The sequence below is a fragment of the Bos javanicus genome, chromosome 5 (assembly GCF_032452875.1).
Source record: "Bos javanicus breed banteng chromosome 5, ARS-OSU_banteng_1.0, whole genome shotgun sequence".
NCBI classification, from domain to species: Eukaryota; Metazoa; Chordata; class Mammalia; order Artiodactyla; family Bovidae; genus Bos; species Bos javanicus.
In genome coordinates this window covers 70,230,215-70,244,910 of record NC_083872.1, presented here as the reverse complement: position 1 = coordinate 70,244,910, position 14,696 = coordinate 70,230,215, and the positions used below count along the sequence as shown (strand labels likewise).

The following is a 14,696-nucleotide window of genomic DNA, read 5'->3' as shown; positions in this document are numbered from 1 at the left end:
CAGGGAAGCCCCAAGAATACTAGAGTAGGTTGCCATTTACTCTCCCAGGGGATCTTCCTGGCCCAGGGGTGGAACCCTTGTCCCTTGCTTCTCTTGCACTGACAATTTTTTTTTTTTTTTAAACACTGTACTGCCTGGGAAGCCCCCAGTTATCCCATAATTGAGGCCAAAAAGCATATTGTTTTAAAAATATTTCACAGAAAAGGGTAAAAGGAGAATTTGCACGACTTGAGCCACGGAAGCATCAGTTCAGTTCAGTTCAGTCGCTCAGTCGTGTCCGACTCTGCGACCCCATGAATTGCAGCACACCAGGCCTCCCTGTCCATCACCCTGTCCAACTCCTGGAGTTCACTCAAACTCACGTCCATAGAGTCGGTGATGCCATCCAGCCATCTCATCCTCTGTTGTCCCCTTCTCCTCCTGCCCCCAATCCCTCCCAGCAGCAGAGTCTTTTCCAATGAGTCAACTCTTCGCATGAGGTGGCCAAAGTACTGGAGTTTCAGCTTTAGCATCATTCCTTCCAAAGAACACCTAGGACTGATCTCCTTTAGAATGGACTGGTTGATCTCCTTGCACAGGAATCATTTAATTTAGCCCCAAACTACACGTATAGTATGAAAAAGTAAGAAATATACCAAATACCTAGTAGGAGGGGATTGGTTTAAAACCTTAAGGTACGTGTGTGGTGGACTACTATACAACCATTAAAACAACCACAAAATGAGGAGGAATTAACTTTACCTAGAGAGTAGAGCATAACAGGACAGCAATAAAGATAGTTATATTCTGAAAGGACTAGGCAGAAGATCCAGGAGTAAACGTCAGCAGAAATTTAGTATGAAAAGATGACATTTTAAATCAGTTGGAAAGATGCTTTTCCAAAAAATGATGTTGGAGCTGCTGATTAGCTGTTTTGAGAGGAAAAAAAAAAAAAAAATATATATATATATATATATATAAATCCTATAGGGATTACATATTTAAACGTTAACAACCTTAGAAGGAAATATAAAGTGAACAAATGCATGACATTAAATGGTGACTGCCTTCAAGCATGGCAACACAGAAATCATAAAGGAGAATATTCATAGATTGAATCGTAAAATTCTACCCATAGTTTTAGGATTCCATGAAAAATTTAAAATTTTCTGAACAGATGATTAAAAATCTCCATGAATACGTTTTAAGACACACAAGTTGGCAGGTGAGAAAGGATTGATATTCCTCATTTAAAATGAACTTACATGAATCAATAGGGGAAAAAAATCCCACTTGGGGGGAAAAAGGCAAAAGAGAATCAACAGTTGTTTAGTATGTACAAAGTGTCAGTTCAGGAAGATGCAAAAGTCTGGAAATGGATAATGGTCATAGTTTCACATTTGAAATGTGAGTGTACATAAGACCACTGAACTGTGCACTTGAAATGGTAAATTTTAGTATATTTTGCCATAGTAAATTACGAAAATTTATAAATATTCATTTGCCATTCTGAATGTCTAACCCTTGTGGTGATAGTGGTAAAGAATTAGCCTGCCAATGCAGGAGACACCGGTTCAATCCCTGGGTCTGGGAGATCCCCTGAAGGAGGGCACAGCAACCCACTCTAGTACTCTTGCCTGGAGAATCCCATGGACAGAGGAGCCTGGTGGGCTGTGGTTCATAGGGTTGCAAAGAGTCGAAGACGACTACAGCAACTTGGCATGCACGCACGCAACCCTAGCACTGGGTTAGTCTGATTGTTTGTTGTCGTTGTTTTGTTTTTTGTTAAAATAAGCATAGTTTTCCGATTTGGTAGCTTTGGGCTGGGGCCTGCAAATTTGCATTTCTAATAAGCTCCCAGAGATGATGCTGATGCTGCTGGCCCAGTGATCACAGTTGAGAATCACTCTGTAATGTAACATGAGATTTATCACTCGATCCCATGGCCTGTTGATGTGTTTACCTCTCCTTCTGACAGGGAACACCTGGAACAGGGACTGTCTTGTTTGTCTTCCTCTTTTCAGGTTCTAACTCATTGTTTGTTCCTAAGTAAAGTTGTGTTGAATAAAAGATTTGGGGGGAAAAAACATGCATTGAGTGATAAGTTCAATTTTTCATGTCATGCTTTTTAAAATTCTGATTTTTTTAAAGTGTCTCTGGAGGAGGATCTGGTAGCAGTGGTCCCAGAGTCCTACGGGAGCCACTGGCTGACACTAAGTGGTGTCCACCCTGTTTACACCTACCTGGTCCCTGAGATAGAGGCATTTGCATCCTGGGGTCAAATCCATTGTCTTTCTGATCGCCTAAGGCAAGGGTTCCCAACCTCCAGGATCTAACGCCTGATGATCTGAGGTATAGCTGATGTAATAACAATAGAAATAAAATGCACAATAAATGTAATGCACTTGAAACATCATGAAACCACCCCCTGCCCCAGTCCATGGAAAAATTGTTTTCCACAAAACTGGTCCCTGGTGCCAAAAAGTCTGGGGACTGCTGCCCTAAGGGGCTGGAGTTTTTAATTCCAAAGGCCAGAAACAGTCTCCTGGTTTCTGCTTTCTGCTGTCCTTTTCCTGAAATATTGGTACAAAAAAGACTTGGTGGTTTGAATAGAGGGCTGGGCAATTAGGGAAAGGAAATCACAGAAAAACGGTTGACATCTTGGAATACTATCCCATCACCTAGGTATGAAGTGTTGTGGTCCCCAGATGGGAAAGTGACCAATGGGAGGAGAACCATGAGCATCAGTTAAAGAAGAGCAAGGGAAAGGGGAAAGCAGAGGTGTCAGAGCTGAGCCCTGGAATGTTAGGGAGTGTTTCTGTTGACTGTTTACTCTTTGCCAGGCATTGGAATAACCACTTTTTGTACATTCTCTGATTTAATAATCAAGGGGGAGAAGTATGATAAGCCCCATTTTGCCAAGTGAGGAGACTTAGGCTCATAAGTTTTGAGAAATTTGCCAAGCATGGTTGGAATTTAAATCCACACTTACCTGACCCCAGAGGCCATGTTTTAAACCACTCTATTGTGACACCGGCTGAATGGATTGGGTAGAAGACATCAAGCAGAGAAAGACAGCTTGAGCAAAATGACATGGGGGCTCTAGAGTACATAATCCTATCAATACATGTGGCGGCTGAGTGTAGTTCTCCCACAGGGCTTGTTGAGGGACGTGGCTATAGATAACACTAGAAATTGTCATTTATGCCATGTTAAAGAAATTAGAACTTATTTTGAGAGGCTTCAACTTGAAGACACTAGAAAACTAAAGAAAAAGATGACCCTCTCTCCTTGAAAACCTTGGTGCATTCAGACTGGGGGAAAAAAAAGTGATCCTGATTTCTATATTTGAATAAATTTACAGCAGAACTAGAGAAAGCCCAGAACAATGTTGGAGAAGGAATAGGGGTTCTTCAATCTGAAAAGGCAAGGGCAAAGGGGATCCTGGAAGTCTACTGTTTCACAACCAGCAAGGTAAGGAGAAGCTGGGACAGAAGTCTCTACTGTAATCAGAGAACATTTTGCATTTTGAGCAAGACTGGATGGTCCGAAACCTATAGTTACCTGCCAGGCCCATAGGTCTTTATCTGAAAAGCCTTGCTCTGTGTCATGTTACCTCGTCATCCTGTCAAAACCAACAGGGCCAGCAACCAGCTAAAGGCAGCCACCTAAGGCAGGGGGCAGGGAGGGGGCACGGAGCTCCTAATGAGACCCCCCCCTACCGAAGGCAAGAGAGTCGGGGAAGGGTATCCATAGTGACTAGTGGCAAATAGACCCACTCATTTTCTCTCTCCTGGGAGGTTTTCAATGAAGACCAAAAGGGAAGGACAACAGGAAACAGAGGCAGAGAAGTAAACAGCATTTGGTAGCATTACAACAGTGAACCATGACTGGATGACCTAAGGCAACCAATAGAGCGAGTAGTTAACACGTTCCAGGGTTAGACTCTTTGGCTTCAAGTTGATTATCAGCTCTGTGACCTTAACCTCTCTGTGTCTCTTCTTGCACAAATGGAAATAATGATAGAACCTGCCTTGTAGTGGGTTGTGCAGTTATATGAGACCATTTATATAAAATACTTAGTACATGTGGTAAGTAATTATTTTGCTAAATTCTGAAAGAAAAAAATTATATTCAGCTTCTCTATCATGCCTGCAGGTGTAACTGCTGGCAGATTTCCAGCTTTCCGTTCTTCTTCAAGCCTTGCGATCAATCCCTAGGTCCCTTTCCCTCGAAAGCTGAACAAGGCTAACATACCAAGCTTAGACATAAAAAAAGAAAGTTTCACTGGAAAAGTAGAGAACAAGAGGGCACAAGTTGCTGGTACAAATGTACTTTCTAAAAGGTTAGATTAAATCATGGAGGATAAAGTCATACCTGATTTACTAAACGAAACTGGAACATGTTGGGTTGTGTCACTATCCTTTGAAGTCGACATCAAGGACGATAACTGCAGTTTCTACTACCCTTGAGTTTCTCTGCCAATGACAATATTGGGCTTAATGAACCATGGTTGTGATGACAGTTGACAATTTTTGGTCTTATGTACTTAAGTACTCCATCACCACATCTCACAATACTAAAACCTCTTGAAGCTTGAAAGAGATTTAGGACTAATAAATTAGCTTTTGTAATGTATTCTGGCCACATTATGCTTAAGTTTGTAGACAATTTCAAATACATCTCATTTGACTCTCACTGGCACCCCACTCCAGTACTCTTGCCTGGAGAGTCCCATGGACGGAGGAGCCTGGTAGGCTGCAGTCCCTGGGGCCGCTAAGAGTCGGACACGACTGAGCGACTTCACTTTCCCTTTTCACTTTCCTGCATTGGAGAAGGAAATGGCAACCCACTCCAGTGTTCTTGCCTGGAGAATCCCAGGGATGGGGGAGCCTGGTGGGCTGCCGTCTATGGGGTCACACAGAGTCGGACACGACTGAAGTGACTTAGCAGCAGCAGCAGCAGCAGGGCTCTGTGAGGGCTTCCCTGGTGGCTCAGAGATTAAAGCATCTGCCTGGAATGTGGGAGACCCAGATTCGATCCCTGGGTCAGGAAGATCCCCTGGAGAAGGAAATGGCAGCCCACTCCAGTACTCTTGCCTGGAGAATCCCATGGAGGGAGGAGCCTGGTAGGCTACAGTCCATGGGGTGGCAAAGAGTAGGACATGACTGAGAGACTTCACTTTCACTTTCAGGGCTCTGTGAGGCAGGCAGGTACGGTAGGAAATCGATGTTCAGGGCGAGACTAGAAGGCTGACTTGAGGTCATAATAGCTGTGAAAAATAAGTGAATTCAAACTCAAGTCTCTTGACTCTCAGTCCTGTGCTACTTTTGTAACAAGTGGGAGCTGTTGGTACTTAACATCCCCAGAGGTAGAACAGATTGAATTTTAGTTTTAAGGAGGATTCAAGTGAAAAAATATATGTTGCACAAAATGTGGCAGGCCCCACACTTTGCCAATCAGCCACAGAATTCTTTACTGCTTATCCTGGATTTGGCTTCAAAATCCTCTCAACTCAGTGCTCTGGGGAGCTAATACTAAAAGATCAGAGCAGACACATGACTTTAAACTTATTTTCATAGACAAGAGGATTCATAGAGCTTATTCGAAACTGGCGTAGAAACTGAGGTAGAAACTGTAATGATTATCAATACCCAATACCCATGTCCACCTCTTTTCTCCTGGGCACATTTTCCTGACTTGCTTGCACTTGGAGCCAGATGATTTTGAGTTCTGGCCAACGCACTATGAATAGAAATGGGCAATCCATTTATTTCTCCTGTCTTCTGAGTGATTCAGGAGATGCTGAAAGTTTTGAGGACTGCTGAGTTATAAGATGGATGGAAGTTGGGTTTCTGAGTAGCTGGATTAAGGCCCTTGATACATACACCAACCTTCCCTAAACTTGGATCTACAATTTGAGCAATAAGGCTATGCTGAGGCCATGGTGACTTGAGAGCTTTTTGTTCAGCAGTTCATCAATGCACACCAGTAAAGGCTGATTTCACTGACTATGCCCTTCCTGGAATCATCGTACAGTGTCATTCTTAGAGGCAATACTGGATGGGGGGAGGGGGTCTCACACATTTCTCCCATTCGAGTTCAAAAGACCTCATAAACGTAAAGGATAGTGGGTTTGTTTTTCTCTTTCTGCTCCTCAGGACACCTTTCCTATTTGAAAGAAATCACTAGTTGGGTGACCTTGGTGGGAATATGGGAGTCTAAGTGTCAGCCACCATCTCATTCCATCCCATGAAATTAGAGCATTGCCCTTGACAGAGATTCGTCCCACTGAATGTTGATATCTGGGACTTTAAATCTTGAGCAAATGAGGCAAAGCAGCAAGGACAGTTGAGAAATCAGTCTCTGAATCCTGCGTGGCTAAGGCCCTGCCCTTGCATTGCCTTGGTTCCTACCTATTTGCCAAGCTTAATTCCCCAAACAAAATAGATTCTGTGAAGTATGTAAATCTCTCCAATAAACTCTCTTTCTGCCTGTTCGCTAGAGTCCATTTCTACTGCTTGTGCCATGTGTTCAGGTGTGAGGGCGTGTACACATACACACACAACACATAATATTCTAGCACCAATGGCAAGTGTGCTTTGCCACGACAGTCTTTCCAAAACATAATTGTTTGCAACTTTCAAAGGATTCCCTGATTCTTTACCTCTTTCAGAACAAACCCCACACATATGAACATGACATCCCAAGCCTTTTGCCTTGCTTGTTTCTCCTCTCGTCACTTCCCCTCTTCCGGAGGCTATTCCCTGGGCTCACCATTTCTCCACATGACTGTGCCTCCTGTGCCTTTTGCTTTCTTGGTCTCTTGACAAGTTCCTGCCTATCATTCATGTTTTAGCTCAAGGGTGATCCATGAAAGAGTCCAGTGATTTTTCCTCTAGTACTATGTGTCAGTTCAGTTCAGTTGCTCAGTCATATCCGACTCTTTGCAACCCCATGGACTGCAGCACGCCAGGCTTCCCTGTCCATCACCAACTCCCGGAGCTTGCTCAAAGTCATGTCCATTGAGTTGGTGATGCCATCCAACCATCTCATCCTCTATTGTCCACTTCTCCTCCTGCCTTCAATCTTGCCCAGCATCAGGGTCTTTTCTTTTTTTTTTTTTTCAGGGTCTTTTCTAAGGAGTTAGTTCTTCTTCACATCAGGTGCTCAAAGTATTGGAGTTTCAGCTTCAGCATCAGTCCTTCCAATGAATATTCAGGACTGATTTCCTTTAGGATGGACTGGTTTGATCTCCTTGCATTCCAAGGGACTCTCGGGAGTCTTCTCCAACACCACAGTTCAACAGCATCAATTCTTTAGCACTCAGCTTTTTTTATAGTCCAATTCTCACATCCATACATGACTACTGGAAAAACCACAGCTTTGACTAGACAGACCTTTGTTGGCAAAATAATGTCTCTGCTTTGTAATATGCTGTTTAGGTTGGTCATAGCTTTTCTTCCAAAGAGCAGGCGTCTTTTAATTTCATGGCTGCAGTCACCATCTGCAGTGATTTTGGAGCCCCCCAAAAATAAAGTCGGTCACTGTTTCCATTGTTTCCCCATCTATTTGCTATGAAGTGATGGGACCGGATGCCATGATCCTAGTTTTTTGAATATTGCGTTTTAAGCCAACTTTTTCACTCTCCTCTTTCATTTTCATCAAGAAGCTCTTTAGTTCTTCTTTGCTTTCTGTACTATGTGTACTTGTTTTAAAAGCATAGCCCGAATTACACTTTATTGTTATTGTTCACAAGTTTGTCCTTCTTACTAAGTTACAAACTTCTCAGGACAGTGTCTGTCTAGTTATCTGTGTATTAAATACCTAGGATACTTCTTGACACATAGTAGATGCTCAATAGCTATTTGTTGACTAAATGAATGAATGAACACGATTGATGTCTGTGAGGCTTTGACATTAAGTAGAAGATTCCTTCTAGAACCACTGCAATAAAGACTGTGCAATATTCCAGCCCTGAGCTACCCAAAGGTGGTTTAGAAAACAGAGACACCATCTATTTTGAAATAACTTTTAATGTTTTAAAATGTAACTAGTGCGCACAATACATGTTTTAGCAGTAGAAGAATGAAAATGTGTGTATGGTGTTTAGGAAAATTGACATTACAAAACATGACCATGTTAAGAAGATTCTCAAACGTAGAAGTAAACATTTAAGTAAAAACCAAATAAACAACATGCTAAGGGACAGGATTTAAAAATCCTAATAAATGTACTTGCTTACATCCAGACTTGGGACATTGAGATTTACTTTGCCACTTAAAAAAAAAAATGCAGAATGCCCTTCATTTTAAAATGCATTAAAGTTTGCAGATTGTTTTCCTGCTGGCAACTATAGTATAATCAAGTATATAAGAATACCAGGCAGATTCCAATCTGTTAGTAAAAAAGTATACCACCTGGTCTTCTAGTTAAACGTACAGCTCACTGGGAAAGTGACCAAAAGTCACGCTACACACTACCTTTCAGACCCTCTGGCTATCCAGGCCCCAAAGTGAGCAGTTGAAAACAACTTCAACTTAAGAGAAAATGCAAACAAAAATCTACAGCACCTTATGATCTCTAAGCACAGGAAACAGGCAGAATGGACATACAGGAGGAGGGAAAAAATGGGTAAGACCAATGATATGCTCTTCAGTAAATTCCACTTCTACGTAGCTGCTCAATGGACAGAATGGTGATTTATGTATTGGTCACTGGGAGAAAAAAGCTGATGTTCAACATTTCCTCAATTTGGCAGATCCCTCCAAAAGATCAGAGATAAGTTATCCACACAATAATTTCCCAGGCCTTCATCATATCACTAGGTAGCACCATAATGGTAGAGGTCATGGTGAGGAAGAGGAGGCAAGGAAAAACGAAGCATTAATCTTTTTCTTCCTACTTGCTCTTCTCCACCAGACGGCTAAGGTTCAAGGAGTCCTCAGAAAATCAAACCATCCAAAATGCATTTTATGCAAATAAAGCATTTGCCGGTAGTGCTTCCCTCAACACTTCAGAAGCATGTAATCTGAAGACAAGCAGATTTCTCTAGGATCCCGACAAGCAGTGCCAGCGTGGCAAAGTTTAATGCACTAGAGTGGCAAATGATGATGGTACTGAGAAGAGCTTCTTGGTCACAGTGGGGTAAGAATCAAATCCACAGAGAAGGCATTTGCTAGCATGTTATATGCTTAAAGAAGAAAAAGAATCCAAAGTTCATCTGTTTCTTTTTCAGAAGTGAATTTCACTGAGAATGTGGTCTCATTTTATCAACTTTTTCTTACAAGTAAATTCAAGTTACCAATTCAAACCACTCCTGCCTTATGTAAAAATATTAAAATCTTATATAAACCTTACCAATGGCCTGAGAAATGCAAGGACATTCACAAAGAGATGTGTGCAAAAAGTGTTTCTCTCAGAGAGCAGCATAAGTTGCAAGAAGAATCCACCCTCTAGAATGAGATTTTAGAAGGGGTTTGTTTCTATTTCCATTAAATCATCAAGGGAGGTTTTATCTAAAATTTGTATGTAGCATAAAAATGTATTTAATACGTTTAAATTCTAAACAAATACTGACCATCGGTATCACCAGATGTGATTAGGTATATTTGTAGAATTTGAGGACTTACTATGTAAGTTTCTATTACATATGAATAAAATTTAATTTGTACATTTTAAATACAATTATCCTTACTTCACATCATTTATTTAGAACATCAGTCCCCTTGGTTATGATCACAACTTTCAACCCTTTAAGAAGCTGTACCAAAGTTAAAAAAAAAAAAATCATTAGATTTGATAGTAACAGGTGAGGAAATACAACTCCTTAAGGGTTGAATGAATAAGCCATATATAAATGCTTAAGAAAACATTTACAAGTATTATATAGGTAATAGAATTAAATACAAATTGCTTTCTGTTTGTTAAAAAGTCTCTTTAGGACTCAAAAATGGTGCACATGTAGGGACATTGTGATGTGCGTGTCTCTGCAACGCTGACATTACTGGGTTACACAACTTCGGGCTAACACTGTGCCTCGCACAGGATCGAGAATGTGCCCCTCTGTAATGCCGCTGGTGGAAACAGACTGGGTACCTAAGTGCTGGGCTTCCAATCTCTTTTCCAATGTCATTTCCTCTTTAGTTAGTAGATGAAGAAGCTTCTGCCTTCCCTGTGGCTTCCTCACCGAACAGCAGCTTTCGGAGTATATTTGCATAAAATGGTCCGTACACTTGTTTGTTGAGATTCACGATGTTTGCGTATTGCAAGCCCAGTGACTCCAGCTCTTGCTGAACGACAGCAAGGCCTCCTGGCACGGGGGGCATGCATCTTGGAGGGCTTGGCAGACAAAGCAGGCTTTTCATGTATAGCTGGATTCGTTTATCTGGGGGAAAAGAAGATATGTTTATCTGTCCTATTATTAAAGCATGTACTTTTTAAACATGAGAATAGTAATTGTGGTAGATGGATTGCAACAACATCCTCAATTCTTTACCCCTTCCCTATACTCATGCCCTTTCCAAGGTAGCCTGGCAGTTCTTCCCATCAGGGCTGGAGTCTGGGTGCCCAGGCCTTGGATCAGGGATGGCCTTCTGACCTGCTTTGGCCCATACAGAATGTGGCTGGAGTGATGGTGTGTATGTTTCATGCTCAAGAGGCATGGTTTGAATCTGCCCTTTCAGCCTACCACCACCATGTAAACAAGCCTGGGCCAGATGAGAGCCCATATCAAGGGAAGCCCAGCTATTCCATCTTAGGCCATCCTAGACCAACCAGTAGCCAACCAAATCCCAAACACTTGAGATAGCCCAGGCGAGACCAGCAGAGCTAACTACCCATGCGGCTGCTTACCATAAATGCATGCATTGAGTCCAGCAAGACCAAATGAACTGCCTAGTTGCCCCACAGACTGGTGAGCAATGACAGATGGAGTCTTAGGGAAATCTGTTACGCAGTAATAGCTAACTAATAAAACATGCACAGCACTTTCAGGGTGGAGTGGGGAATCTTTTATAAAAATTCAAATGTCCATAATTTTAGTTATATATCCTAAAGCTGAGTATGTAAACTGGGACTGCTAGTTTAGCCCAGATAGTGTTTTTCTAAAAAACAGTAGCTATTTAAAATGAGGGGCTTTCACATAGAAAATCAAATTTTTTGTTCTTCTTGAAAAATCTACAGATCTGGCAAACTTGGGAGCCCAAACTGCCACATGGCAAAGGTGAGCATACATATGGGTTTTCTCAGGACAGCTGAAGTTGACACTCACTGTCTTGGTCTTAATAAAAAGAACACTTTCAACAGTGTCCCGGGTTAGAAAATAAATTATATGATCACCCCTCATGTGGGCAAGAATCTGGAGGCATTGAAGAAGGACCACGCCAACTGGCACTGCCACCTTCTCCACTCTTCCTGCTTTGGGGCATCTGCATTTGAGAAGACTTCACAAATGCATGCAAATGCTTAAAAAAGGGAAGCTGAGGTGTCCTGGACAAATGGCACTGGACAAGCCAGACCTGGTCCAGCGCAGGCTGCTCCGAGGACATTCTCTGGCTCTGGAAACAGAAATCTCACAAGAACATTTACTAAGGAAAATGAGTGAGTGAGTGAAGTTGCTCAGTCCTGCCTGACTCTTTGCGACACCACGGACTGTAATCCACCAGGCTCCTCTGTCCATGGGGTTTTCCAGGCAAGAATACTGGAGTGGATTGCCATTTAAATACACTCATCTAATACAGACAGCTGTAATATTACTGAAATTCTTATATCCAAACACGTCTACCCCAAATCATACATTTCAGCCAGATCTGACCTAGAACTCAAAGTGCCCAGTGTCTCATGTCCATATCTTAGCCCAGACTATTTCCTGTTACTAGAATGCCCTTCCATCTCACTTCATCTCTGCCAAAGTCGAGAGCACCCATGCTGATATTAAAGTCACCTCCTTTCTGTGGCTTTCCTTACCATCTGTTATACTCTCACCCCTTATTATTGTTACTTGAGAACTTCTCTCTCTCACTTCTCAGATAGTAGGCATTCTGAGGGTGAGGGCTACTTTTTTAGCCTTTATTTCCCTGGTTTGGTAGGCAGCAGGTATGTCATAAATGTTGAATGTAGTGAAGTGAGAATGGAATGAAAAAGGTCTATGAAGATAAACCTCAAACTGAAAACACAAGGAGCCAGAGAGGAATGGGGGCTGAATAAGACCTGAGCCTTATTCATAATTTTTCAACAAGAGGAAATTATTCATGGAGGGATCACTTGTACAGTTGAAAATTACTTTTTAAAAATGTAGGTGGCTATTAGCATGCAAACAATTTCCACAGCAGGTAATCCATAGATCATTTTTATCGTATACATTTGAAAAAATTGGTTTGAAAGAAAACTTGCTTTCTAATTATCTTTTTTAAAGGCGAAGAACATAGTGGGAGTTGTGATTTTATTGTAAGTAAATAGCACATCAACTGAGAACAGAAGAAGGCAGACTGTGGGTACCATAAACAACAGAGGAGGAAAGCTAGGGCTAAGCTGGAGCCCTTCTTCTGTCCCAGGGATCCCTCTAAGGTCTAATGTATTCTAGTTCCTCTGTGGGCAGAGAATTCAGAGCAAATGGTCCACTAAACTCCCTGTTAGGCTGGCTGCTCAACTCTCATGAGCCCAGGTCTATTTTTGTCACAGTTATGGTCCGGATACTTTTCTGTGAGACTGTTTAAAGAATGCAGGTCTTTCAAAACTGTTATTATGCTGACAAGTAGTTCTGTCTCTTCTGTGGACGAGTCAGTTTTTAGGCCAAGACTAAAGTGATGGAAGTGTCTGTCCATTTAGGAGCAGCCAAACCCAACCCCTGCCAAAGACATGTCCTTGGCTTCCAGAGCCTAGGGAGAGACGCTCAAGTGAGTCATGCAAGTTGCTAGGCAACAATACTTTAAACAAGGTTACAAAATACTTTCAATTTGCAAAAGAACAGGAAACGGAATAGGGAGGGCTGGGTGGAAAAAAGTGGCTTGACTGGATTTTAAGAGGCCTCCTCAGGCTGGGGCATCTCCTGGCCCCCAGCTTCCCCCTCTCTCTCTGGCGCTGCCAGTAGTTCCCTGATCTAAAGCAAGGGCACAGAGAACACCTGAGGCTCTGGCCAGCCTGTCAATGGGCAGCAGGGCTCCAGCTCTGACTGGAGTCACATCAGAGCAGGTGAGAATGTGAGTCAGACAGGAAGACTCCCTACCCTGAGACCCGCTGGTTATATGGCCTCAGGTGAGAGATACTTGACTGCTCCAGTTCTCCATGCATTCATTCATCCACTCCACTGCCGACTTAAAAAAAAAAATGCACAATGTGAGAGTTGCAAATTGAGTTCTATTTGGGGCAATATGAGGACTGCAGCCTGGGAGACAGCACCTCAGATAGCTCTGAGAGACAGCACCTGAGATAGCTCTGAGAGACTGTTCCAGAGTCATAGGGGAAAGGGACAGTATATATGTGATTTTGGTGAAGGGGGAATGCTGCTGCTGCTGCTGTTAAGTCGCTTCAGTTGTGTCCGACTCTGTGCGACCCCATAGACAGCAGCCCACCAGGCTCCCCGATCCCTGGGATTTTCCAGGCAAGAGTACTAGAGTGGGGTGCCCTTGCCTTCTCCAATGCATGAAAGTGAAAAGTGAAAGTGAAGTAGCTCAGTCGTGTCCGACTCTTAGGGACCCCATGGACTACAGCCTACCAGGCTCCTCCATTCACGGGATTTTCCAGGCAAGAGTACTAGAGTGGGGTGCCATTGCCTTCTCCGGAAGGGGGAATACATGCAATCAAAAACATATTTTACAAAAGGTTTCTGCTAGTTTCGTGAAGCTTCTGCTAGTCACAAGAAACAGTCATCACTATGAAGGATTTCAGTGTTTTTCCAAATATGAGGAGATACGTGAATTGGGCTCATAAAATCAGCTCCAGAGAATATCTAACTACATGAAGACCTATCCTGCCAGTTTTCCCCTGAGCACAGAGTGCCTCTTTTCTATTCTCCATCCTGAACTCCTTTCAGGGGGTGTTGGAGGAGAGCAGCTGCAGCAGCACATGATTTAATCCTTAGAGAGGTAGATGGCAAGTGCCAATCTGTGATTGACACCTCAGATATCTATTAAAGGTCATCTCTGGGCCCCGCCCCCCATGGTCTGGGGAAATTGCGATGAGCAAAGATGCATCCCATCCTCCTCACGAGACCTGTGCACTAGCAAGGGTCTCCTGGTATGAGGCAGAGATGGCTGACAGCCTGCCCCTCCTCCTCCGAGAAGCACCATGGCCCACGTGCTGGCTGTACAGCCGGAGGTGACAGGCTGTGACGCGCTTGTCAGCAGTGAAGGTCATGCAGGCAGGGCTCGGCCACAGGCAGCTGAGGTTATGCTGTGTGTGTTACTGTCCTCACTGCCACCCCTCGAAGCCCACGTGCTGCACACCAGAGCTCTTACGTGGCCTGGGTGGATTAGATCACCAGCATCCCATGTCCCCAGGGATAAGGTTGAAAGACACCCTTTAAGAATCTCAGCTAAATAATAACCAGTGTTTGTGTTCCTAGAGAAGTCAGTGCGGTGCTTTGAAAACTTGCAGATTCCTCCTGGAATGTTTGGATATTCAAATTCCACACTCTTTCCTCCATCTGGTCCTCTCCCACTGCAGCTGACACTTGCTTTGTCTCCCACATCACCCTTGTCCCCTTCTTATGGCCACAG

General features: G+C 43.1%; 1 protein-coding gene across 3 annotated transcripts in view; it reads right to left on the bottom strand.

Annotated features, from left to right (window-relative positions):
- Positions 1–7,997: 7,997 nt before the first annotated feature.
- Positions 7,998–14,696, bottom strand: part of TCP11L2 (t-complex 11 like 2) — a 40,766-nt gene continuing 34,067 nt past the window's right edge. For all 3 annotated transcript variants that reach the window (XM_061417194.1, XM_061417193.1, XM_061417192.1), the window contains one exon: positions 7,998–10,366. In XM_061417194.1, coding sequence (XP_061273178.1) covers positions 10,122–10,366 — 245 coding nt within the window. In that variant the 3' untranslated portion in view covers positions 7,998–10,121. The remainder of the gene's footprint in view (positions 10,367–14,696) is intronic.